Source organism: Phocoena sinus, chromosome 1, assembly GCF_008692025.1.
Source record: "Phocoena sinus isolate mPhoSin1 chromosome 1, mPhoSin1.pri, whole genome shotgun sequence".
NCBI classification, from domain to species: domain Eukaryota; kingdom Metazoa; phylum Chordata; class Mammalia; order Artiodactyla; family Phocoenidae; genus Phocoena; species Phocoena sinus.
Window position 1 is genome coordinate 14,429,631 of NC_045763.1, and position 27,696 is coordinate 14,457,326.

At 50.3% G+C, this 27,696-nt stretch overlaps 1 protein-coding gene across 1 annotated transcript; it reads right to left on the reverse strand.

The window, feature by feature from the left end:
- Positions 1–27,689, reverse strand: TAS1R2 (taste 1 receptor member 2). The gene is given in 8 exon segments (XM_032624546.1): positions 1–1,290; positions 1,292–1,516; positions 1,962–2,087; positions 13,525–13,800; positions 13,803–14,291; positions 16,797–17,115; positions 26,755–26,918; positions 27,197–27,689. Coding segments are annotated over 6 exon segments (2,124 nt in total). The 5' UTR covers positions 17,100–17,115; positions 26,755–26,918; positions 27,197–27,689; the 3' UTR covers positions 1–585.
- Between the last annotated feature and the right edge of the window lie 7 nt (positions 27,690–27,696).

The following is a 27,696-nucleotide window of genomic DNA, read 5'->3' on the forward strand; positions in this document are numbered from 1 at the left end:
CAAGAAGGAAACTCATTCGTTTCACCCAAGCGAGGTTTATTCCCCAGCATTTATGGGCTCAGCCGTACTCAGAGACAACAGAGAAGCCGGGGATTCGTGCTCTGGGGGAATCTCGGGGATGAGGCGCGGACACACGGGCAGCTAGTGAATGAGGCAGGGCAGCATTATTTGAGCTCACATCCTCCAACCCCAGCCCAGCCCTCCAGCAGGCGTCCCTTCACCGTGAACCTGCAGGTACCCACAGTGACCACCAGATGGCGGCTGTAGGCTGCCAAACTGGACTCAGTCCTTGGAGACCAATAGGTCAGCTTGGGTTGTTTTTCTAGAATGGGGTGGCATTGCCTGGCAAGCTAAACAGCTCGAAGGAAAGGAACGAAGGGCAAATGTTTCTAGGCATCCATCGCTAGGTGGGTAAAAATGGCCAGGACACAGAGAACCTCGGAGGAATGCCAAATCAGATACCAGGGCATGGTGGTAATCGTTGGGGGTGGCTTCCTTGGATCCATCTGGAGTTGAACAAACAAGCCCCTGGCCTCCATCTCCCAAAGCTGGGGCCCTCATCCCAATGGGCAGATGACAGGAGTGCTATCCCCTCCCCATGGTGTAGCCCTGAGTCATGCTGTTGAAGTAGGCTGGCGTGTTGCACTCCAGGTAGAAGAGGATCATGTAGCACTTGGGGCCGAAGTAGCCCAGGGTGATGCCCAGGAGGTAGAGCACAGTGACCAAGAGGTCCAGGATGGTGACCAGCACCCCCTCGTAGACAGACGCGAAGGTGCAGAGGAAGACGGCGGAGGTGATGTAGAAGGTCATGCAGAAGGTGATGAACTTGGCCTCGTAGTAGTCGGTGGGCAGCTCCTTGCCTATGTAGGCGAAGCCGAAGCCCAGCACGGAGACGAGCAGGTCCAGGCTGGTGTTGATCAGCAGCCCCCGCTGGTAGCTGGAGTTGCAGGACAGGGTCGTGACCTTGGGGTCATCGGGGTCAGTGCGGGCAGTGGGGTTGGTGGTCACGGCCAGTATGCTGCTCCCCACGATGACCGTCTTGAGCACCGTGATGAATGCCGCGAAGACGCAGGGCCCATGGCAGCGGACCCAGAAGCCGCAGGCCCGTGGGAGGCGTCTGGCCATCTCGAAGATGCAGATGATCTGGAAAGCGCGCACGGTGATGCAGGAGAGTGTGAAGAAGGCCTGGAGGCAGAGGCACGTGGAGACCACGGGCGGCCCTACTTACACGGGGACCACCATGTATGCCATCAGCTGAGGCGTCAGCATCAGGAAGCACACAGGCCCCCCCAGCCGAGTGAACCATGGGCGTCTGAAACTGCCTCCAGAAGATTATCGAGATGGCCAGGGTGCTGAGGAAGCCCAGGGCAGCCAGCACGACCACGGTGATGGTGGGTGCCTCATGCCATTCAAGGAAGGCCAGCTGCCGCTTGAAGCAGGAGGTGTCTTTCCTGTGGGACCACTCGTAACTTGGGCAGGGCTGGCAGTCGAATTCACCTGCAAGAGCCCACAGCAACTCCCATCAGCCGAACCTGCCTTCTCAGCATCTACATCCACTGGGCCTGCATTGGGCCAGGCCACGGCAGGAGAAAGAGAGAGAGAGAGAGCTAAGGGCGACCAATGCTCACTGAGTCCCTTACACCCCCTGACTCATCAACTCCTCACAGCAACCCCATTTCACAGATTAGGAAACTGAGGCTCAGCCAGGTAAAGTCACAAAGCCAGGAAGTTATAGAGGCAGGATTTGAACCGAGGACTCCTTGACTCAGAGTCTAATAACTATAATTCCTTCCTCCCAAGACCTCACCCTCTGGTGGGAAAGACATAATTCTTGGCCTTTGGACACTTACGTACCATGGGGGAGACCCCAGAGACCCTGCCGAAGGTGAAGGGCCCTGGAGACCACCCCCCTCCCAGGGCAGGGCAGTGGCAAGGCAAGCATGTGGGCCCATGAATCATACCTGCAGCTCGGTGTTGAGGAAGGTGCCACAGAGGCAGTCAATACGCTTGAAGCAGCAGGGGTGGATGACAGCTGGCTTCTTCTTTTGCCCAGGATGGCAGTCCTTGGAACACATAGACACAGCGATCTGGAGGGAGGAGAGCAAAAGCCCCTGAGTCCTCTTTCCCACTCTCTGGGGGCTCCCTCACCCTCTCTAACTCATCCCCAGCACGATGCTCAGGGGAGGGGAACTGGCTTCTGTCTGGGAGGGGGAGGGGTGCTGGGATTGCCATTAGAACTGGACCTCTGTAGACACCTTCTTAGTTTCGCCCAGCAAAGACCTAATCCACCTTCTTCGGGTAACAGCACCCAGCTGTTGAGACGGAGACTTTCTGAGGTTGCTGACTGAATAGGATATAACTCTGGAGCTGCTAGCAGCCTGCTGGTTTCCAGGGGGAGAACATGCCTGAGGAAGGATCTGGGAGATGGGGAGAGTGAGACCCTGGATCCAGCCTTGCCTGAAGCTTCCCCTTCAGGTCAACTCCTGGAATTTTCAATGATGTGAGGCAATAAACTAACTTTTTGTTCATATTGCTTTCTGTCGCTTACCACCAAGAGTCCTAATTAACACATCTTTTATGGAGGGGCAGGGGTTTTCAGGTGAGCAAGGGCAGATAGGCAGTGGCCATGTCTATTGCTTTTACTGCTATATTTCTTTTTTCTTTTTTAAAAAATAAATTTACTTGTTTATTTATTTTTGACTGCGTTGGGTCTTCGTTGCTGCATGTGGGCTTTCTCTAGTTGTGGCGAGCAGGGGCTACTCTTCGTTGCGGTGCACAGGCTTCTCATTGCAGTGGCTTCTCTTGTTGCAGAGCACAGGCTCTAAGCGTGCGGACTTCAGTAGTTGCGGCACGTGGGCTCAGTAGTTGTGGCACATGTAGTAGTAGTAGTAGTAGTAGCTCCACAGCATGTGGGATCTTCCCAGACCAGGGATCGAACCCATGTCCCTTGCATTAGCAGGCAGATTCTTAACTATTGTGTCACCAGGGAAGTCCCTGCTATATTCCTAGAAACGAGAAGAGTGCCCAGCAAAGAGGAGGCCTCCAATGATTGTTTATTAAATGAATGAATGAATTACAAGTAGAGGAAACAGTAAGAGCAATGAAGTGGAGGAGAGGATGGTTATGGCATTTTGGGGAAGAGGGTGTGTCCGAGCCTGGCTGAAGTCAGGCTGCATGGGGAGAGGGTGGGAGAGAGTGGAAGACTGAACTATGACACTAAAAATGTAGGGGTGGTGGGAAGCAGCCATGGCTCTTGGGAGTGGCCTGAGTAGGTTCGGGTTGTATAAAAATCGTTCTGACAACCAATGAGGAGGGTGTTGCAAAACCACACAGATAAAGGACCAAGGGCCCAGACAAGAGGAGCCGTGGTAGGACCACTCGACCTCAGAGCCCTGCTCTTCCGGCCTCTCAGAGACCACCTGCTTTCCTGTTCCGCCCCTCTAGTCTCTTGCACATACATCGGATGGTGTTTCTGGATGTCTTGTTCGCTCCCTGAAACCTAATGGAAGAGCCTCTCCATCAGCCAAGTTAAGTCTGATCCCCTGCCAGCCTTCCCTCTGTGGTCTTTTCTGCCTCCTGTGGGACCACACACATGTGCAGGCATGTGCCCACCAACACACACACACACACACACACACCCCTTATCCAGACCTACACCCCACCACTCCCTTGCCATGTATTCTCCCCCTCCTCCAAATTCATCTCTACACTAACTCTGAGCCCCTAAGTAACCAAATTAATCCTACCTCTTACCCATGGGGTCTCAACCTGATATTCACACATTCATTCATTCAAAAAGGCATTGAGTACATACCGATGCCAGGCACTGGAAATACAGCTGTGAACCAAATGAGACAAAGTCTCTGTTCTTATGAAATGAATATTTCCATGGGGAAGAGAGACAACACACATATAAATCTGTGCTACAACAGATGGTGATAAATATTGTGAAGGAAAATAAAACCATGCAAGGGATATGGAAAATGATGGAGGAGCTGATTTCACTTTCACATTGGGTGAGAGGGGAAGGAAGGCTTCATCCAGCAGGTGACATTGGAGCAAAGATGTAAAGGCTGGGAGGGAGCAGGTCATGAAGATATCTGTTTAGGCAGCAGGGACAGCATGTGCAAAGGTCCTGCGGTTGGGAGACTTGGTATAGTCGAGGAGCAGCAAGGCCAGCGTGGCTCTAGCAGAATGAGCAAGAGGAAGAACAGTGGATCTGTTCAAAGAGCTGGAGTCGGGCTTCCCTGGGGGGCGCAGTGGTTGAGAGTCCGCCTGCCGATGCAGGGGACACGGGTTCGTGCCCCGGTCCGGGAAGATCCCACATGCCGCAGAGCGGCTGGGCCCGTGAGCCATGGCCGCTGAGCCTGCGTGTCCGGAGCCTGTGCTTCGCAATGGGAGAGGCCACAACAGTGAGAGGCCCACGTACCGCAAAAAAAAAAAAAAAAAAAGAGTTGGAGTCAAAATACTTTGGCTTTTACTCTGAATGAAACGAGAAGCTACTGGAGGATCCCAAGCAGAGGCGTGACAGGATCTGACCTTCATTTTAACAGGATTGCCCTGTCTGAATATAGATCACGAGGGGTAATGGCACAACAGGAGACCAGGCAGGGTGTTATTGTAATAGCCCAGCTGAGAAATGGTGGTGGTTCTGACTAAAGAGAGAGCTGTGGAAGAGGTGAGAAGTGGTCAGATTCTGGATGTGTTTTGAAAGTAGGCTGGACAAGATTTACTGCTGGGTTGGATGAGAAAGAAAGGAGTCAAGGATGATTCAATGCTTTTGGTCAAACAACAGAAAGATGGTGTTGCCTTTTACTGGAATGGGAAGACCATGGGGGAGCAACTTTGCATAAGCAGGTGAATATTTGACTTAAAGTTGAGGGGAGAAGTCCAGTCTGAAGATATAAAATTGGAAGTTATAAACCTATGGATCATATTTCCAGCCCTGTAGACAGAGAAGAGAATAAGTCCATTGGCTGACCTCTTGTACCCTCCAGGGTTTAAAGGTCAAGGGGATAAGGAGGGACCAGGAAATGAGACCTAGAAGGAGTAGTCATAGCTGTAGGGGAACCAAGAGAGAGACTGGCCCAGAATTCAAGTAAAGATATTGTTTCCAAAGAGAGGAAGTAATCAGCTGTGTCACATCTGTTCACAGGTTGACTACGATGATGATGGTTGGATTGGCAATATCTAGACATCAGTGACCTTCACAAAAGCAGTTTCAGAAGGGTGATGTGGTGGAAAGCCTTGCTGATGTAGATTCAGGAGAGAATGGGGAACTTCTGGTTTCTGGTCTGGCATGTAAGGATCTTGGAAGTCATCACCTCCATCCTCACAACAAGGAAAAGGCTGAACAAGCTAAAAATCAACAACCCTTCTTAGGTCCATCAGAGAATTGGGGTCATGGGGCAAACTACAGATCCCAAAACCGGGGAGACAGGTGCACACAAAGAGTCACAGCTTAGCGGGAGCAGGAAATGCTGCTGGAGGCAGCAACTGGTAGGAGCAGCTAGAGAGCAAATGACCAGTTGCTGGGACTGAGCTCAGACTAGCTTGAGAGAGAGCTCTAGGGGTGCATCCTTAACCTCAGGAGCCCCACCAGCTTCTCAGGGTAAAGACTGCTCTCCAGCAAGGGGAGAGGAAAAAGCAACCATTCTGAAATACACCCAGAGCATTCTGTTCTCCTTAACAAAGGCCTGCCCTCAAGGGAAACTATTTTGCCACAGCTGAATTGACATAGGGGAAAGGAAGTACCCAACTGCAGCCCCCCTCTGGCCTTCCTGTCTCACCGAAGGTGGAGAGAGCTGAGAGGCACTTGTGAAGGGCACAGCCCAGGGCACAGGCTTACCAAAAGAATAACACCTGGTCACAGATGATTCCAGAATTCTTCCCCTCCTCCCACATCTTACCACCACATCATTCAGGCTCCTGTATAATAACAGGGGATTACAACCAAAAGAACTGCAAGGCTCAAATTCTGTTTAAGAAGGAGTCTCTAGGGAAACCCAAAGCCAGCAGGGAAGACCAAAAGAGGGAGACATTAGAGGAAATTTTAGCCTCTGACACCACAGCTATGGCAAAGAGTAAACACAGCCTCACTCCTACCCAAAAAAACATAAAACCTCATGCTAAAATTTATTTACCTCAGTTCCTTTAACAAACACATCATGTCTGGCTTTCAACAAAAAATTACAAGGCATGTTAAAAGACAAAAAAAAAAGTCTGAAGAGACAAAACAAGCATCAGAATGAGACTCATATATGGTAGAGATTTTCCAATTATCAGACAGGAAATTTAAAATAACTGTGATTAATATGCTAAGAGCTGTAACTGAAAAAGTGAACAACATTCAAGAAAAGATGGGTAATGTGAGCAGAGAACTGGAAACTGAAAGCAAGAACCAAAAGGAAATGCAACACATTTTGAAAAAACCTATGGTAACAGAAATAAAGAATGTCTTTGATGGGCTCATCAGTAGACTGGACACAGCTGAGGAAAAAGCCAGTGAGCTTGAAGATATATCTATAGAAACATCCCAAAGTGAAAAGCAAAGAGAAAAAAAAGTGAAAAAAAGAGAACAGAATACCTAAGAGCTATAGAACAATTGTAAAATATGTAACATACATATAATGAGAATACCCAAAAGAGAAGAAAGAAAGGAACAGAAGAAATATTTGAAGGAATATAGGCTGAGAATTTTATAATTATTAATGACAGATGCCAAATCACAGATCCAGGAAGTTCAGAGAACACCAAGTGGGATAAATACTTTTTAAAAACTACTCTTAGGTATACAATATTCAAAATGTAAAAAAAAAAAGATAAAGTCTCAAAGGAAGCCGGTGGGGGCTTGGAATACCAATAAAAACGTTTACTAGGGAAAAAGAAGGACCTTTATGACAATAAAAGGGTCAATAGATCAAGAAGATATAATAATTATAAACAGATATGCACCTAACTAGAGAGCCACAAAATACATGGAGCAAAGACCATCAGAATTAAAGGGAGAAAAGACAATTCAACACATAATATTCCCCAGTAATAACTGAAGACTTCCATACCTCACTCTCAATAATGGATAGAACAACCAGACAGAAAATAAGTAAGGAAATAGAGGACTTGATCAACACAATAAACCAACTGGATTTAACAGCTATACATAGGACATTCTACCCAACAACAACAGAATATACATCTTCTCAAGTGCACCTGGGACATTTTCCAGATAAGGACAGACCTTATGTTAAACCATGAATTAAGTGTGAATAAATTTTAAAAGATAGATATCAGGCTTCCCTGGCGGCGCAGTGGTTGAGAGTCCACCTGCCAATGCAAGGGACGCGGGTTCGTGCCCCGATCCGGGGGGGGGTCCCGCATGCCGTGGAGCAGCTGGGCCCGTGGGCCATGGCCACTGAGCCTGCACGTCCGGAGCCTGTGCTCCGCAGCAGGGGGGCCACAACAGTGAGAGGCCCACATACAGCAAAAATAAATAAATAAATAAATAAAATTTAAAATAAATAAATAAAAATAAATTTAAAAAGATAGATATCACACAAAGTATCTTCTCTGACCACAGTAGGATGAAGTTAAAAATCAATAACAGAATGAAAACTGGAAAATTTGTGAAAATTAAACAATGCTCTTACACAACCAACAAATCAAAGAACTCACAAATGGGATTAGAAAATACTTAAAGATGAATGAAAATGAAAACACAATGAACCAAAACATGGGATACAGCAAAGCAGTGCTAAGGGGGGAATTTAAAGCTATAAACACTTACATTGGAAAACAAGAAAGATCTCAAATCAACAACCTAACTTTACAGCTTAGGGAACTAGAAAAAGAAGATCAAACTAAACCTGAAACTAGCAGAAGGAAGGAAATAATAAAGATTAAAGCAGAGTGAAACAAATTAAAAAATAGAAAAATATTAGAGAAAATCGATTAAGCCAAAAGTTGGTTCTTTGAAAAGATCAGCAAAATTGACAAACCTCTAGCTAAAATGGCTAAGAAAAAAAGAGAGGATTCAAATTACTAAAATCAGAAGTGAAAGTGAGGACATTCCCACTGATTCTACAGAAATAAAAACAATTATAAGAGAGTACTATAAGCAATTATACACCAACAAATTGGATAAACTAGATGAAACAAATTCCTAGAAACACAAAATCTACTAATACTAAATCACGAAGAAATAGAAAATCTGAATAGACCTATAACTAATAAGGAGATTGAATCAGTAATCAAGAAATCTCCCCACAAAGAAAAGTCCTGGATCTGATGGCTTCACTGGTGAATTCTACCAAAAACTAAAGAGGAAGGAACTCTCCTTAACTCGTTCTATGAGGCCAGCATCAATCTGATAACAAAGCCAGTCAAAAAGACTTCAAGAAAAGAAAACTACAAACCAATATCCCTTATGAATAGTGATGCAAAAATTCTCAACAAAATACTAGCAGACTGAATTCAGCAGCATACTAAAAGGATTATACACCATGATCACATGGGATTTATTCCTGTAATACAAAGATAGTTCAACATATGAAAATCAATCAATGTAATACACCACATTAACAAAATAAAGGGGAAAAAAACACATGTTCCTCAGTCATAAGAAAGAATGAAATTTGCAACAACATTGATGGACTTGGATGATGTTATGCTAGTGAAATAAGTCAGACAAAGACAAATACTGTATAGTATCACTTATATGTGAAATCTAAAGAATACAACAAGCTAGTGAATATAACAAAAAAGAAACAGACTCACAGATATAGAGAACAAACTAGTGGTTACCAATGGGGAAAGGGGAAGAGAAGAGGGTCAATATAGGGGTAGGGGATTAAGAGGTACAAACTACTATGTATAAAATAAGCTACAAGGAAACATTGTACAACATAGGGAATATAGCCAATATTTTATAATAACTATAAATGGAGTATAACCTTTAAAAATTGTGAATCACTATATTGTGTCCCTGTAACTTATATAATATTGTACATCAAGTATACATCAGTCAAAAATAAATAAATAAAATAAATTTAATAAAACACATGATCATCTCAATTGATGAAGGAGAAGTATTTGACTCATGATAAAAAAACACTCAACAAACAAGAAGTAGAGGAAAACTACCTCAACATAATAAAAGCTCTATGTGAAAAGCCAACAGTGAATATCATATTCAATGGAGAAGGTCTGAAAGCTTTTCCTCTAAAATCAGGAACAAGGCAAAGATGTGCAGTTTCACCCCTTCTATTAACACAGTACTGGAGGTCCTAGCCAGAGCAATTAGGCAAGAAAAAAAAAGTCATCTAAATTGGAAAGTAATCAATAAAATTACCTGCTTACAGATGATATCTTATATGTAAAATATCCTAAAGATTCTGCAAAAAAATTGTTAGGACCAATAAGTGAACTCTGCAAAGTATCAAGACACAAAGTCAACACACAAAAAGCAGTTGTTTTCTACACACTAACAATGAATAATTCAAAAAGAAAATTAAGAAAATAATTCTATTTACAGTAGCATCAAAAAGAATAAAATACTTAGGAATTAACCAAGGAGCGAAAGACTTGTACAATGAACACTACAAAACATTTCTAAAAGAAATTAAAGAAGACATAAATAAATGGAAAGACATCCCATGTTTACGGATTGGCAGACTTAATATTGTTATGATGTCAATACTACCCAAAGCAATCTACAGATTTAATGTAGTTCTTATCAAAATTCTAATGAGGTTTTTTTGCAGAAATACAAAAACTGAAATTCATATGGAACCTCAAGGGACCCTGAATAGCCAAAACAATCTTGAAAAAGAACAAAGCTGGAGGAGTCACATTTCCTGATTTCAAAACTTTCTACAAAGTGGCAGTAATCAAACAGTGTGGCACCAGACTAAAGAGACACAGACAAATGGAATAAAATAAAGTCCAAAAATAAAACCTCACATATATGGTCAAATTTTTTTTTTTTTTTTTTTTTTTTTTTTTTTTGCGGTACGCAGGCCTCTCACTGTTGTGGCCTCTCCCGTTGCGGAGCACAGGCTCCGGACGCGCAGACTCAGCGGCCATGGCTCACAGGCCTAGCTGCTCCGTGGCATGTGGGATCTTCCCGGACCGGGGCATGAACCCCTGTCCCCTGCATCAGCAGGTGGACTCTCAACCACTGCACCACCAGGGAAGCCCTGGTCAAATGATTTCGACAAAGGTTTCTAGGTCGTTCAATGGGGAAAAGATAGTTTTTCAAGCCAATGATGCTGGGAAAACTGGATACCCACAAGCAAGAGAATGAAGTGGCCTGTACTTAACACCATATATAAAAATTAACTGAAAATAGATCCATGACCTAAATGGAAGATCTAAAACTATAAAAACTCTTAGAAGAAAACACAGGGCAAAAGTTTCACGACACTGACTTTGGCAATGGTTTCTTGGAGATGACACCAAAGGCACAGGCAACAAAAGAAAAGAAGTGGTGAAACTGGACTTAATGAAAAATTTTAAATTTATGCATCAAAAGATACTATCAACCAAGTAAAAAGACAACCTATAGCGTGGGAGAAAATATTTGCAAATAAGATATACAAGGTATTAACACGCAGAATACGGAGAACTCCTAAAACTCAACAACAACCAAAAAAACCAACCTGATTCAAAAATGAAAAAAATAGGGGCTTCCCCGGTGGTGCAGTGGTTGAGAGTCCGCCTGCTGATGCAGGGGACAGGGGTTCATGCCCCGGTCTGGGAAGATCCCACATGCCATGGAGCAGCTGGGCCTGTGGGCCGTGGCCGCTGAGCCTGCACGTCCGGAGCCTGTGCTCCACAACGGGAGAGGCCGCAACAGTGAGAGGCCCACGTACCACAAAAAAAAAAAAAAAAAATATTGTATGATTCCACTTATATGAGGTATCTATTGCTGTCAAATTCAGAGATAGAAAGTAGAATGGTGCTTTCTAGGGGCTGGAGGAGAGGAATGAAGGAGGAGTTACTGTTTAATGGGCATAGAGTTTCAATTTTGCCAGATGAAAGTATTCTAGAGATGGATGGCAGTGATGGTTGTACAACAGTATAAATGTACTTAATGTTACTCAACGGTCAACTTAAAAATGGTTAAGACGGTAAAGTTTATGTTATGTGTATTTTACCACAATTAAAACACTGGGAAAAATCTTTTAAGATGGTAACATTTATGGGTTTTTTTTTTACCATAGTTAAAGATAATTTTTTCAAGTAACAAAACTTATGAAATACAATGAAAGCAGTACTTAAGAGGGAAGTGTCTAGCTGTCAATGCCCACATTTAAAAAGAAAGACCTCAAATCACATTCGCTACCTTGTTGCAGAGTTGTGTACTCTGCTACTGTCTGTCATGACAGACTCCACAAGGAACTTGATCACTCTAGAAGACGTGGGTCCAGCAACCACAGGGTGGAAAAAGGATTGGCCACACTCACCATTCTTTGCAGAGGCCCATTGTAGAATCAGGGCTTCTCATCTCCAGAACCTTAGATTCTGCTAGAATAAAGCATGGTCTCCAAAGGGGGAATACTCCCACCAGCAGACACAATAGGGCTCTATGGTTACCACCTGGTCATTTAGGGGGTCTCATGCCAGCGAACGAGAAAGCCAAGAAAGGAGAGGTAAATGACCTGGATTAGCAGGAGGGGCTAGGAGTGCTGCTAAGGGTAGGAAGGCGTAGGACTGGGATCCAGGCGATTCCCCAAGGTGGCATTTGGTGTTTCTAGCCCAGTGATGACTGCTACTAGACAGCCACTGGACCACAAGCCAGCCAGGACAAGGTGACAACAGCCTCTGACACCTTGGGGATGAATGTCTGGATCACCCCACATGCCAATGACCTAGAGCAGCCAGTGGCTGAGGGTGAAGGAATCCAGAATGGATGGTGGCAGAAAGAGAGGTTGAATCAGGTCCACCCGGGGCCCAGGGCAGCAGCAGGGCCCGTGGCTGGGTTCACTCGACTCCCCTTGTGCAGAGACCAACCTGGCCGCTCTCTGCCCAGGGGCTGCAGGGTGAGACGCCCGCAGGGAGCTGCTGGGTATCACACGAGCGCGACCTGGAAACGCCAGGGAATTCATACCCCCTGGCACAACCCTTGACCACTGGGACATACGGAGCCAATGGATCAGTGCCATCCTCTTCCCACCCTCGGGGACCGTTCTAAAGTGACTTCTGAGAAGGTCCAGGTAAGACTGAGATCCCATGGCTCACAGCAGCATCCAGCTTGAGAACATTCCCTTATACTGACTCTTTCTCTGTTAAATACTCCCCAGCCCCCTGTTCCCCCAGATCATATCCTGGGATAAACCAACTGCTGGCCAAGCTGGGCTGAGGAACCTGGATTCCAGGGGCCCAACACATGGGGCCAGAAAGCATTTCCCTGTAATTCTCCTGAGTAGGCAGGGCAGGGCCTATTATTGGCAGGGGCCTGGGTCTCTCTGGGCTCCCCTTTTGGGTCTGAGCCTTGCTTCCCCTTCCTCACCTAGCCCCACCTCCAACCCCAGCAGTGGCTCTACCCCCAAGCCCCAGCCTCTCTCCTAAGGCCAGACACTGGTGTCAGAAACAGAGGAGGAGACACTCAGCTTCTACTCTGCACCAGGTAATGTACATACATTATTATTAATCCTCATAATAACTCAGCAGCATACACATTACTCCTTCTGTTTAATAAATGAGAAAGCCGAGGCTCAGAGATATGAAATAACTTGCCCAAAGTGGCACAGCTAGTGGTGGCAGAAGTGGGACTTGAACCCAGGCTGCCTGATTCCAAAGCTGTGCTCAGATCATCACCACCTGCCTCCTAACAGATGGGCTGTATCAGAGATGCCTGAGGGGTATCAGGGGAGGATAAAGACGGGGATGCGGGGAGGCTGAGCGATAGAGTAGGCAGCTGGTTCCAAACTATGGGAAAGTCAGTGAACTGTTTAAGCAGAGATGTCTAATGCTGAGTAGAAAGCGTACACCTCTGGTGTGTATCTCCTCTTCTCCTCTGGATCCTCAGTAAAACCTTCTACACTTTCCACAGGCCCGAGGTAGGGTGTGTGTCTGCCTGTGCCTAGACCAGGAAAACACAGCTTTAAATTCCAGGCCTGAATCTAGGTGATGCCGAACTGGGACCACGAACCTGAGAGCTGACGGGAATACACAAGCTCATCCCCAGGGCCTCCACCCTGGAGAGGCTGCGGGGAGAACTGGGGCTCCAGCCTGCAGGGCTTCATTCTAGGGAATTTCACCCAAATCTCCAAGGACAGACTATCATGGGTGGTGATGATTAAGTTAATTTGTTTTTTTTAAAGGAATTTTGTTTTGTCACCACGAAGGACTCCTATGTGTCTGGAGGCAGGGCGTGATCCATGGCCTCTCCCACCCATTTGCCCAGAACCCACCAAGGGAAGGGCAGGATAGAGCAGAGCAGTGGGCAGCTCTGCGGTCTCCATGGCAACCATGGACTCTGCACCTGCTCCGTGGGGCCCTGGCTTTCCACAGGCCAGAACTCACCTGCCAAGGGTAGACCACCTCCTTGTGGCAGCCGGTCTGGTTGCAGCCCAGGAGGCTCTGCAGCGCGTGAGCCACGGCGTAGACGGCGGAGTACACGCTGTAGACCACGCGTTCGCCAGAGAGCGTGAAGATGGTGTTGAAGTACTCAGAGGTGTCCATACAGGTGTCACGCTCCTGGTTGCAGGTGGCCCCCAGGCTGCTCCTGTTGCGCGCGGGCCGGCTGACCTGGGAGCGGTGCACGTGGAACTCGCTGAAGCCCGGGATGGGCACGCTCTGCTCTGAGTGGTGATGCCCAGGAAGGTGCCTGTGCGCTGCAGCTGGGTGAGGCGGTGCAGGACCGGCTCGATGGCCCAGGGTTCGGAGGCGACCCACACTGCGCCCCTGGAGTTCTGGCACAGAACCTCGCGGAAGAAGTTGAACAGGGCCAGGTCTGGCGAGGACACGGCCACAACACGCGCCATGCTCTGCGGCAGCTTGCCCATGATGGCCTCCAGGCGCTCACGCTCCTGCTGCGTCATCGTCCGGTTGGGCTGCGGCATGGGCAGCGACTCCCGGAAGGCGATGCAGATGTCACGGTGGGCCAGGCACTCGCTGAGCAGCTGGCTGCTGCCGCGGCCATAGTCATCGCTTCTTGTCAACACAAGGATCCAATTCCAGCGGAAGTGCCGCATCAGCTACACCACGGTCTCCATTTGGTGATGCACACCTGGCGCCGCGCGCAGCGCAGCTGGGAAATGCAGCTGGCCATTGACGGCACCGTAGGTGATCTGCCGGAGGCAAGGGTCCAGCAGGTATTAGCGAGGGCCTCACAGGGTCCCCCCCCAGGGGGGTTCCACCCACCACCATCAGCCTTATGGCATTTGAGGAGCACAGAGCGCCAGCCATGCCCAGGGCTAAATGATGTACACCATCTCACGATGGTCATCAGCCTGGCAGCCTTTAGTGGGCACCCACCACATGCCAGGCCCTGGGCAAGATGCTTCTCATCGACGTCAGCCCCACCTCAGCCTTTAGCAACACTGTTGACCACCTATTGTGTGCCAGGCCCTAGGCGAGGTGATTTCCATCATTCCCATTCTCATGATCTAGTAACATTTATTGAGTGCCTACTGTGTGCCCCTGGGCATAAAGCTTTCCTCCTCACCATCCTCCTCCTCAGATTAGTCACATTTCCTTCCGCAGCCTCTGGGATGGCACAGTCTCGGTTTTCTTCCCCTTTCACTGGTTGCTTCTTCTCCTCTTCTCTATGACCTCTTGGCCTTGGGGGACCCCAGGGCTCAGCCTTCAGTCCTTGTGTCTTCTCCATCTGCTCCCCTTCTCTTGGTGATCTCATCCAGGCTCCTGGCTTTAAATACCATATCCGCGCTGACAACTCCCAATAGCCCTGCCCCGGACCCCCCTCTGCTAAATTTCAGACTCATACCTGCAACTACCTCCTTGACATTTCAAACTTAACGTAGCCAGAACTGAACCCCTGTCTCCCCTGAACCTGCTTCACCCACAATCTCCCCATCTCCCCTAATGGCGAATCCATCCTTCCAGTTACCCAGGCCAAAACTGTAGAGGCCTCATTGGCTTGTCTCTCTCAAACATGCCACCTTCAAGCCATCCGCACTTCCCACTGGATCTACCTTCAAAGTATGTCCATTCAGTGCCTACACCTCCCCACACCACCCTAGTCCAGCCACCATCATTCCTGCTATGAGTTACCCCGATATCTTCTCCCCTCTCCCCTCTACAATCTACACTTAGCGTGGCTCCAGGGCGACCCTGCTCACACACACACCAGTCACATATTCAAGACCCTCCAACAGTTCCTAATGCCACTCAGGAAAAGCCAGAGTCCGTCAGTGGTCCCCAAGGGGCTCCATCATTGACCCCAGCGCTTACTGCTCTGATTTCATCTCCTTCTCTCCCACTAGTCCCAGCTCTGCTCACCCAGTTCCATGGACACACCAGTCACCTCCCAGCCTCTGCATCTGCTGACCCCTTGTCGTGGAGGCTGTTCTTCCTCCTCCAGCCCCTTCAAGCCTCCATCCAATCTCCCTGTACCCACTCTGCCTGCTCGCCGACGTGCCCCACCTCCCTTAACCTTGACCTGACTTTTCCTTTTATCCATTTCACGTCTCACTTCCTATCATCCTACATCACATACTATTTATATCAATCGTCTGTCTCTCCCCACTGGAAGATAAACTCTATGAGGGCAAATTTCTGTGCATTTCCCCAGCTGCATCCCCAACACCTACAGCAAGACCTGGCACAGTCGGTGCTCCATAAATATTTGTTAAATGAATGAAAGAATTACTGCAGTCCCGGACTAGATTCTTCACATAAGAATATTAACACTGATTGAGCACCTACTCTGAGTCAGATCCTTGGTGCTTGATATAATAAAAACAACAGCAAAAATTACAGTATTTGGGGCTTCGCTGGTGGCGCAGTGGTTGAGAGTCCGCCTGCCGATGCAGGGGACACGGGTTCATGCCCCGATCCGGGAAGATCCCACATGCCGCGGAGCAGCTGGGCCCGTGAGCCATGGCCGCTGAGCCTGCACGTCCGGAGCCTGTGCTCCTCAACGGGAGAGGCCACAGCAGTGAGAGGCCCGTGTACCGCAAAAAAAAAAAAAAAAAAAATTACAGTATTTGTAACTACCCACTGTGGGCCAAGTCTTGTGCTAGCTGCTCTTTAATGAGCAGATATTTTATGCCACTTCTGGACTACGCCTTTTTGATCATGATGGTGAAAATAGTTAGAATAGCAGTAGTAATTCTATAGCACTTTTCTGAGGACCTGCTGTGACGCAGATTCTGTGCTAGGCAATTATATAGGATAATATTGAGCGCTTTCTGAGTTTTTATCCTCGCGCAAGACGCTTCACGTAACAACAGTAACATTATTGACTACCGATTGTGCACTAGAAATTCTTACCTAAATTGAACGCTTTCGTCTTCAGACAGTCCAAGGATGGGACTCTTATCATCCCACTTTAGAGATGGGGAAACTGAGGCTTGGGAAAGTTAAGAGGTTGGCTCAAGGCCTCACACTGGCCAAGACTCAGAGGCAAGATGCACACCGAGGTCTTTCTGCCTCCAAAGCCTGAGCTCTTAACCGATAGGCTGGCTACCTTGCCAGGGCTGGGGTGGATGTCCTGACCTTGCTTCTGCTCCCCAATCCAACACCCCCGGGACGGGTGGGGGTGTTGAGCCTTCAGGAAAAGCACTCGGCTACCCTCCTTCCCAGCCCCTTCTCCCAGGGCCCAGGGGCCTCACCTGTGGAAGGGGAAAGAGGGAGAGGACGTGGGCCACAGTCATGGGGGACTCGGAGTTGTCAGGGCCGGTGATGGCCACCACACGGGGCATGTAGTGGCTGTAGTCTTCCTGGATGGGCAGGAAATAGACGTCCTGTGACAGGAAGTAGAGCACAGGATGGATGTTGTTGGACATGTAGCAGGTGTCCACCATCTCGTAGCCCAGCAGCACACTGGGCTGCAGCCTGCTGTCATTGCTGTCATTGTTGATTTCCTCCACTGCAACGCACATGGCCTGCATGAGGTTGTAGCCCAGCACCTTCATCTCATACCTGGAGAGGCTGCAGTAGGGTGGAGTTGGCAACGGGTCCAGAGTGAGGAGGGGAGAGGAGGGGAGGGGAGGGGAGAGCCAGCCTGTCCCTCCTGCCTGCAGTAGGAAGGCCAAGGCATCGCCCAAGAAGGAACCACTCCAGAGGGTTCTGGCATTTTTACCACATCATTTCACCATCCCACAGCTCTGAGATCACCATCGTCCCTATGACCACCTCTGACGCTATGATCTCTGTGGCCACTATCAGTCACTACCACTGCCACCCGTACTACCGTCCCTATGACCTCCGTCATCACTCTATCAATGTCCACCAATGTGACCGCCATTACCCACCGTAGCCTCCATCATCACTATCGTCACTGTGACCGTCAACACCAACTATTCCTATTATGGGTATCATCACCACTGCCATCACAGTCACCCCATGTCTGTGACCATCGTTATCAATACCACTGCCATCATCACCACCATCATCATCACCACCACCTCCACCACCATCACCACTGCCGCCACCATCATCACCGTACTCCATTTTCCTTATCACCAGTATTACTACTACCAACATTATCGCCATCGCCATCACTTCTCTCACCACCATCATTTCTCCAGCCTCTCCACCATCATCAGAAGCATCAAAATATACCTCATGCTTAGTACCATCACCCTCACCATTCTCAAGCCAGCATATAATCTTCCCCAACATCTTATAAATGGTTCGTTTCTTATAGCCAGGCTTTAATAATCTTTGCACTCTCCTTCCTTCCCTTCTCTCTTTCTCAGAATGCCTCGCCCTCTCTGCACAAGGTCACTATTTTATAAGCCCAGGCTGGCTCCAGTATCCCAGCCTTCATGCCTGCCTGAAGGTGGCCCACTCCATCTCTGAATGATGCTGCCACCCCAGTGGGTTCACAGGGGATGGAGTGCAGAGGAAAGCCCCCCTGGTCCTGGAAACACCCCTGCCCACCCAACCACAGGCCTGGAGAAATACAAACCTTCCTTCCAGTCTGAGAACCTGCCTCCCAAAGGTATAACAGTCGGGTCTTGGCATGGACTCACTGGGAGTCCCGCTGCTGCCAGAGGGAAGGGGGTTGGTTTTGATGGTCTCTAAGACCCCTCTAGGCTCAAACATCCCATAACTCTTTGGTAAGAGACGTGACATTAAGACACCAGGTTTCAAAATTTCAGGACATAGTCGCCATAGATTTTAATAATGCGGACTGTGCTGGGCCTCCCTGAGAGCCAGTGGGGTGCATCCAGGATGGGGGCTTGGCAATGAATGAGGAGACGCATTCTGACCCGTTGGTCTTGGCTTGGCCTCCCCAGGGCCACAGGACCAGCCTCGGCTCCCACCCCGCCCCCACCATCACTTCCAGCCTCACACTGGAGACTCACTCATTGCACTTGGGCACCTGCAGGTAGTTGAGGTGGACAGTGCCCTTCACGTTGGCATGGAGGGTGAAGAGGCCACCCAGGAGTTAATCCTCAAGCAAGTAGGACTCCGAGTTCTCAGCCAGCTCAGCCAGGGCCCGCAGCAGGAAGATCAGGGAGCAGACCACCCTGCCCTGGGCTCCCATGGCTGTGAAGTGGAGGTCCCAGAGGTGGCTTTGCCTCCCTGGAGAGCTGGCAACCTAACCCCAGGGGATTTGCGCAGACATTTACATATGGGTCCTGTCACTGTCCAAGGAGCAGGAAAGCACCTGGGACAGGTAGAGAGGTTTGAGGGCTCTGAAGGAAGGGGAGGAGGCTGGAATGAGGATGATCCCTTCATAGGGCACAGCAGAGCCTGGGTGGTCTGGGAGAACCCCATCTGGCCGTAGACAGAGCGTGTCCTGCTAACCTGGCCACACCTACACCTTCTGCCATTTCGATGAGGTCAGGTCACATCTCCCTGATGTTTCAAGCATTTGGGAGTAAAGGACATAGATGCTCCCATCAGGAGACAGAGTAGGGGGGCAAAGGGAGCCCACACTCCAGAGCCTGACCAAGTTGGGGCTGGCACGTGGTCGTGTGTCCCGCCCCTGACCCATAGTAGTTGTTCCAAAACAGCAGCCACTGATTCTAAGGACCAGGCATCACGCTGAGTGCTTGTCACTGGCCATCTCATTTAACACTCACAGTAACTAGAACTATTACTAACCCCATTTCACAGGTGAGGAAACTGAGGCACAGAGAAGGTAAGAAACTCTCATTTAACACTCACAGTAACTAGGACTATTACTAACCCCATTTCACAGGTGAGGAAACTGAGGCACAGAGAAGGTAAGAAACTCTCATTTAACACTCACAGTAACTAGGACTATTACTAACCCCCTTTCACAGGTGAGGAAACTGAGGCACAGAGAAGGTAAGAAACTCTCATTTAACACTCACAGTAACTAGGACTATTACTAACCCCCTTTCACAGGTGAGGAAACTGAGGCACAGAGAAGGTAAGAAACTCTCATTTAACACTCACAGTAACTAGGACTATTACTAACCCCCTTTCACAGGTGAGGAAACTGAGGCACAGAGAAGGTAAGAAACTCAGTGTCGGTTGCACAACCAGCAGAGCTGCGATTCAAATCACACAGCCAGACCTCAGGGCCTGGCTCTTAACCTCCAGACCTCAGGGCCTGGCTCTTAACCTCCAGACCTCAGGGCCTGGCTCTTAACCTCCATGCCATATTACATCGCGAGCACCTTGCTTTTGGTAAAAGTAGCAGAACAGCGGCAAAGAGATTGGGAAGTGGGAGTGGGGGAGGGGGGCCATCTGTCAGCCCAATAATCCATCATCACCTCTGCAGAGGGAGCCCTCTCTAGGTATCCCCCCTTGGATCCAAGACCCAGGGGCAGGGGTGTTGGCAGAAAGGAAAGTTGAAAATTCCTAACGTTGAAGGTGACTGCCCCCAAGGAGTGGAATGGAGGGAGACGGCTCCAGCAAATCAGGGACCTGTTTAAATCAAAGACCCTTGTCCACAGAATGCTGTTTTGGTCCTTTCCTGACCCAGCAATATGGCCTAGCAGGAGCCTTGGGGGCCTGCTATAAAACGCCCAGCCTAGGTGGATATGTCACAGGCCTGAATGCTGCTCCTGGAGCCCAGGCTTATGGTGGGAGGAGGCTCCAAGGGACAATAAGGGGATTGGAAACTCAGTACTGTCCCCCTGCCCACCCCTGCCAAACCCTGATCCTCCTTCAAGGGCCAGTTGGAGCCTCACCTCCTCCTAGAACCCTTTCCTGGTGCCAGTTCACGGGAACAACTCCTGCTCTGCGCTGCAGTGACTCTTCCATCTGTATCAGCACTGCGCCCCTGGTAACAGACCTACATCATTGACCAGCTCCTGCTGACATGTGTGTCTACACTCGAGGAACATTGAGGCAGCCTGTCCAGCCGGCCTGGACTGGACATCAGCTCTGTGTGCTGTGTGAGAATGGCAGGTTACTTAAGCTCTCTGAGCCTCTGTTTGCTACTGAAATAGGAATAATAATTCTAGCCTCATGAGATCGGTGTGGGGATTAAATAAAAAGGCATGTGTGAACGGTGGGGTGCAGGGCAGACCCTGGAGAAAGGTAAATTTGCCAGAGTGCGAGACTGTCCTTTCTTGTAATGAAATGAACCGCCCCGGGGGGCACCCCGGGCTCTGAGCCCAGCTGAAAGAGCCCAAATCTTCTCGAAGTTACCCTGAAAGATACTGGCTGTGTCTTTAGCAACTTCAGAGGGAGCACCCCCTCCCTCACCCCTGACCTCCCCTGGGGTGGAGTCAACCCACAGACATTGAAAACAACAGGGAGAGGCCTCTGGGTGCTGTGGAAAGATGCAGGATTTGCTGCGTGATTTGGGGCCTGGCCCTGGCCCTCTCTGGGTGTATGTAAACCAGTGGGGGGGTGGGGAGATCCAACCCATAGCATGAAAGGAAGAGCCCTGCACGGGGTGTCTGGAGGTGTGGGTTCTGGCCCTAGCTCTCCCCTCTCCTGACCTCAGTTTCCTCATCTGTACAATGGGGAGGTCCTCTTTGGACCTTATTCACCCTCCGTGTCAGCAGGTCAAAAGCCCTAGCACTAATTCACAGTGTCTATCGGTTCTCTCCAGACTCCTCCCCCTTTTGCCACACCCCAAGCTCAGACCTCCCTGACTCCCAGACTTCCTGTCTGGACCTCCCCGTCTGCCTCAGGTTGACAGTTTAAATCCCTGAAGGACAGCTCTGAGTCTATCACACCTTGGCTCTAACACCCCCTGGGACTCCACATTGCTGTAGGATCACAGCCGAGCTCCTGGCCTTGGCTTTCAAGGCCTCCCCAGCTTGGCCCCAGCTCACCCATCCTGCCCCGCCTGCTCTCTCCTGCGCTGTGTGCCCCAAACTACAGCCACATTGGCCTCCTTGGAACGCGGTCCCTGGTGGCGTTCTAGGAGCCCCCGAGACCACTGTCCTCTGCCCGGCCAGATACTTAGGGAGCCGTGAAGACAATAACTAAACAGCACTTTTCTGGGGTGTATCGTATGCCAGGCACAGTATCGTTTAGCTACCCTGCAAAGCAGCCATTATTACTCCCATTTTTAAAGTGAAGAAACTGAAGCTGAACAGTTAAGCAACTTGCCGAAAAGCACACATTTAATAGGGAGTGACGCTAGAATTTATTTATTTTAATTTTTTTGGCCGCACCGCACAGCTTGCGGGATCTTAGCTCCCGGATGAGGGACTGAACGCGGGCCCACAGCAGTGAAAGCACCGGGTCCTAACCACTGGACCGCCAGGGAATTCCCAATGACACTAGAATTTAGATCCAAGCTGCCAAGCTCTCAACCCTGTACTGTCTGATTTGGGTGTGTTCTGCCCTCGGGAGCTACACCCACCACGGGGGTGGGGACTGGTGCCGCCCTCTCCCAGTGCAGGTCCCACCTCAAGGCCAAGGTGTTGGTGAAGGACCAGTTCCAGGCACAATGAGTGTGTGCGTCAGTCTGAAGAGGGAGAATAAAGATGCCAGTTGCTGGGTGGCCCTGGAATGTTCTGGAGACTCCCAGTCAAGTCAGATTATTTAGCAAAGCTTGGGGGTAAGGGGTTGGTAGAGAAAAAGAGCATCTAAGTTAACTGGAGCCCGCTGGGTGTGGCGTTGTGGAGGACAAGAGTGGCTGAGAAAACCATGCATCCAGAGGGCACTAGCAGAGCCCACTATGTGCCAGGGCTGGGTGGGGCACAAGGGACACAGCCAGGACACACAAGGGATACGGCTTGCGGTCTGGAGACAGAAATCAGGGCCATGTGCTCGTGAAGGCAGCACATGCTGGAAGATGCCAGGGGCACCAGGGCCATCCATAGTGTGGCGTATTGTATCAGAGCTGAGAGGGTCTGCACAGCTCCACAAACCTACCCATTATACAGATGGGGAAACTGAGGCCCAGAGAGGGCCAGTCGCCAAAGGGCCGGAAAAGCAGGTGGATTTCCCCTGGGCTCCAATCAAGTCAAGAGCATGTCGGGACAGCTCTATGATGACCCACGCTGTGCTGGTTGCCAAGAAGGGGTAAGGAGGAGGGAAGGCGTGGGCCAGCCAAGAGCTCCATGGGGGAGGCAGCGTCTGTGCCACGAAGAATGGGAGGAGGATGGGGATAATGAGCACAAGTTATTTCTATCACTAACACGTTTGCAGGGCTCATTCTATGCCAGGCTGCCATCCCATTTTATTCTCACTACCTTTTGAGGTGCTGTTATTATCTCTCCATTTTTCAGATGAGGAGACTGAGGTTCAGAGAGGGACAATAACTTATTCAAAGCCACATGGCAAGTATGTGGATTGGAGGAATCCAAGACCCTAATGGGGGCTCATGGGAATGGTGTTGACCAAGGCACTCCAATGAGGAAGGAATGATGGGGTCCCCCTGCTTAGTGGGGGCTATTAGTCCAGATGGATGATCTTCTCTGAAGACTAAAATCTGAAGAAGGAGCTCTGGATAGAAAGTCAGAAGTCTTGGCTTCTGGTTCAGCTCTGCCCCAACCTGAAGGCTGCCCTCACACAAATGGCTTCCATTCTCTGGGTCTCAGTCTCCCCACCTGTAAAATGGACTCGGTGCTTCTTAACATTTCAGGGGCAAGGATCCTTTTGAGATTCTGATGAAAACCCTGGACACTAATACACACACTGACAAATGCAGCCGTGCACCCAGATCCAGGAAGACACAAGGCTCAGTCCATGACCCTTGAGATGCCCTGGGCTGGATGATCTCCGTGGTCCCCTCTAGCCTTGACATCACCTAAGAAGGGCAAGTGGGTGAGGCTAGGGCACTGGCTGCCCTGAGAACAAATGTCCGGGAACACCAAGGCCCTGCAGTTCTCCTTCAGGGCTGCACCCAGAGCACATGCCCCACGGTGGCCCAGGCTGAACACACTGCCATCCTCACGGCCCAGTCCAGGGCCCGAGGTCCCCATGATCACACCTGTGTGGCTACTGGTTGCCAAGGTGATGGAGAACCATGACAGACTTATGCAAAGTTCATGGGGCAGGGGCGAGCCATGGAAATAGGGGCCCGGGAGATGCTGCCCATTTGCCTTACATCTGCTTCCCTGGGTGCTTACAGAAAGGAACTAGCCATGTTTGCTTTGGGCAGGAGGGGGCCACCCTGAACTTCCTTCCTCTCCCTGCCATGGTGGTTGGAGGGGCCTAGAGTGCAGGGGGGAGCCCCCAAAAGGGGCATGACCCCAGGGACTGGGTGCTGCATCGGCTTCTCTCCCCTACCCCACCTTTGTACATCCTGTTTGCTTCTGTGCCCCACCCCCCGCCCACCATTTCCCCTGTCTCTTTCCTACCAGTACTGCCTCCTCCAGGACAAAATTGGGCAGCTGGAAACCTAGCTCCAATCCAGCTGAGGGTAGAACAGGGGTAGGCAGGCAGGGCTTCCCCAAGGAGGGTCTGGGAGCTGCACAGCCCCTGAGCCAGCTGGCTTGGTTCAGAGACACCTTGGAAGAGGGCACAGGATAGGCCTCAGAGCTGGTTATCAGAGGACCCAGCCTCATTGGTCACCCCTCTGAGATGTCAAAAGTGTAATGGGTAGGGTGACCCCTAGAAGCTGGGGACCTAGGGATCAGCTAAGGCCTGAAGGAGGGACTCTGCTGTGGTTGGGACACCTTCTTGAGTCCAGAGATCCACGCAAGCCATTCAGAAAAAGATCTGAAGATTCCAAACAACCACAAGCCCAATAAGAGCCCAAAAGGTGATCGTCGCTAAAGGGAGCATAAAGGGCTGGGATGGGGAAGGGGGCTGGTCCTGTTCTGTGGGGCTCTGGACGGCCCCACCCGCACCACCGGACAGGGGCCAACCAGCAGGCCCTAACTCCGCTCAGCTTCCTCGCCTGTAAGATGCACAGCCACCTCAAACAAGGGTGATTAAATGGGATGAATACGTCAAGCACCTACCTCATACGTGATAGTGAATATTACGCTACAGTGTTGATGGCTTTTGTCCTAGTACGGAACTGGCATGGGACCCTCGGTTCTAGGCCCAGTAAAGGGCTAGGGTCTATGATTCTGTATGACTCTCCTTCCTGAGACTCAGATCTCTCCACAAGCCTCACTCTCCTTCCGACAACACCTGCCCGGATGCACCTCACCAAGCAGGTGCCCGGCAGAACATCAGCTCCCTCGTTTCGCCCTGGCCTCTGTGCACCAAATGCTCACGAGACTGAAGAGTACCTGTCACGCACCTGGGGCCTGGAGGGAGGGCGTGGCAGAGCCCCAGAACAGAATGCTCATGTACCCCAGCACCTAGGGTCATATGGTACCTGCTCCACCATCCAGGGTGGCTGTCAACAACCCGGGGGAGGGGGACAAGGCTGGCTATGTCTGGAGCCAGTGTCAGCCACACCTACTCCCATCCACCTGCTGGATGGCTCCCACCCAGAAGCTGCTGCATTCCTTCGAGGGACCAGGACAAGGGGGTGCTGGTATAGCCAGCTCTTGCCCCTGTACCTGTCGCTTACTGAACAAGTCTCCCTGAGGCTCCCTAAGCCTCCGTTTCCTCATCTGTGAAATGGGGCCAAAATACTACTCCCTCCCTCCCAGGCTGGTGTGGTCCAAGCTAATTAGCAGGGGCACCTGCCCATGGATAGGTGCTCAGGGAAGCCCAGCTTCATCTCCTTCCTGGGCACAGGCATCCAGGATGAGGGTATTGAGAGGGTGGGCAAAGGTAAGTTCTCACTCACTGAGCATCTCACTCTGTGCAGGGCACGGGACCTGGCATTTTGTTCTAAAACATGTCATTCGATCCTGAGCTCCCACAGAAACGTCAACTCTGAGATTGGGGAGGCCAAGGCACAGGTAAGAGGGGTTAAGGCAGGACATCAGGGCTGTGCTCAGTGCCCAGGCAGGCAGACATGAGAAACAGAAACTCAGGCAGTCATCTCCTACTGGTGCACTGGTTACTCCACCCATGCGTGCCTCAGTCTCCTCATCTGTAAAATGGGACTAACGGATGTACCTTCGGGGGCTGCGATGAGGATCCGAGGGTGTGACGTCTAAAGCATTTAGCACAACGCCCGGCACACAGCCTGCGTTCAAGTAATGGTGACTCTTACTATTTCCTACGCCGCCTCTAGACAGAGGACCTACAGGACCTACAGGAACTGTGGTAATGAACGTGTCGGTCGGGGAGTTAATGAAAATGAAGGCGTGACTCTGTGAAGAGTGTGGGTCTGCACCCTGCTGCTTCCTCTTGCCCCCCAGGAGCTCCAGGTCTGCCTGGCGACCGGGGCACTGGTGGCCCCTCATTTCCTTAGCATGCACGCCCCACTGGTGGCACCGCGGTGGCAGGGACATCCAGCCTCAGTCAAATGGTTCACGCTCCAGCCCAGGCCTGCGGCTGGGCCCCCGGCCACAGCAGGGAAATGAAGAGGCTCCTTGGGCCACCGTGGACATGGGGACTTACTGCAGTGACCATGCAAAGAGGCCTCGGGCACCCGGGTGGGCACTGGGCCTTTGGGAGCCACCAGCCCCAAGTCTAGGGGACAAGGGAGGGCAGACAGAACGGAGTGAACGATAGCTTTGAGCCACCCCCTGACCTCGTTCAGTGGAGTCAGAGGCACCAGGATAAAATGACACTGGTAGAGGCATAGCTCCTGGGAGGCATAGGTCCCTGGGAGGCGGGGACCTGATGGAACAGGTGGCAAGGACCATGGGCTGTGGCACCCATAGCCCTGGGTTCTAACCCGGCCCTTTACTAACCAGCTACGTGACCTTGGGCTCGTCATTCTACCTCTGATCTCCATAGCCCTTCCATAGAATGTTGTAATAGTTACCTGGTAAGGTCAATGTCAAGGCTCTGAGACTAGGTAGGTAAAACACTACCAGTCATCAGCCAGCTCTGCGGCTGTCTCAGCATGACCTTGAATAAGTCACTCCACTCAGCAACATTAACGAGGCCTATGTATCCCCCGACGACAAAAGGCAGCTGCCTCCCTTCCCTTCCGTGAGCTCCAGCCAGAGCACTCTGGGGGCTGCCCTTTGTCCCTGACTCAAGCCCCCTTTGGCACAAATCAGTCCCCTGGGTGAGCCAGGGCAGGGGTTCTGCCCGGAGTTGAGTCCCCTTCCCTCCCCACAGCTCTGAGAGCCTCCAGCCAACAGCCCTAACCAATGGACCCTCGGACAGGGTGGCGTCTGTGTGGTTCAGGACCAGCTCTGTTTACATTACCTGTGGTTGGAGACAGGTCAGGACACACGTGTCTTCCCCTCCAAGTCAGCTGGCCCAGGTGGGTTTAGACCCACGGATTCCAGGCTCAAGCTAACTGGCCACGGTTGCTCCCTGCCATGTCACCTGGCCAACTGAGCCGACCTTTGCGAGCCATGTGTGGACATCTGGGTGGAAGAGAGAGAATGGGTTTTGGAATCAGACAGACCTGGGTTTCCACCCCACTGATAGCATACCCTCAGCAAGTCCCTTCACCTTTCTACACCCCAGTGCCCTCATCTGCGAAATGGGAGCACAGCAGCTCTTCCTAAGACTTGTGAGTGAGAAAACATACGCATAGTCTTTGGCACGTGTATGACTCAGGGTTCTGAAGAGAAGCAGAACCTCTATGAGGCGTAGAGAGACAGACACAGGGAGAGAGATTTATTGTAACGAAGTAGCTCACGTGATCACGGAGGCTGCTAAGTTCAGAATTTGTAGTGCCGGCCAGCAGGCCAGAGACGCAGGAAGTTGCAGTTGAGTCCAAAGGCAGCCACGGGCAGAATTCCTTCTTGCTTGGGGGAGACCAGTCTCTGTTCTGTTAAGGCCTTCAATTGATTGGATATGGCCCACTCACATTATGGAGGGTAATCTGCTTTCCTCAAAGTCCACTGATTTAAATGTTTTTCTCATCCAAAAAAACACCTCCATGGAAACATCCAGAATAATGCTTACGTAGTTAATTCATATGAATTAACTCATTGAATTCTCAAGACAACCTGTGTGCATGTGAGTGCACACACGTGCGTGTGTGCGTGTGTGTGTGTGTGGTTATTTCCATCTAAGACATGAAGAGACAGAGGGTCAGGGAGATTGCACAACTTTTTGGAGCCAGGATTTGAACCCAGGCCCTCCGGCACCAGAGTTCCTGCCACCCACAGCAGGGATTCCTGGCATCAGTTCTCA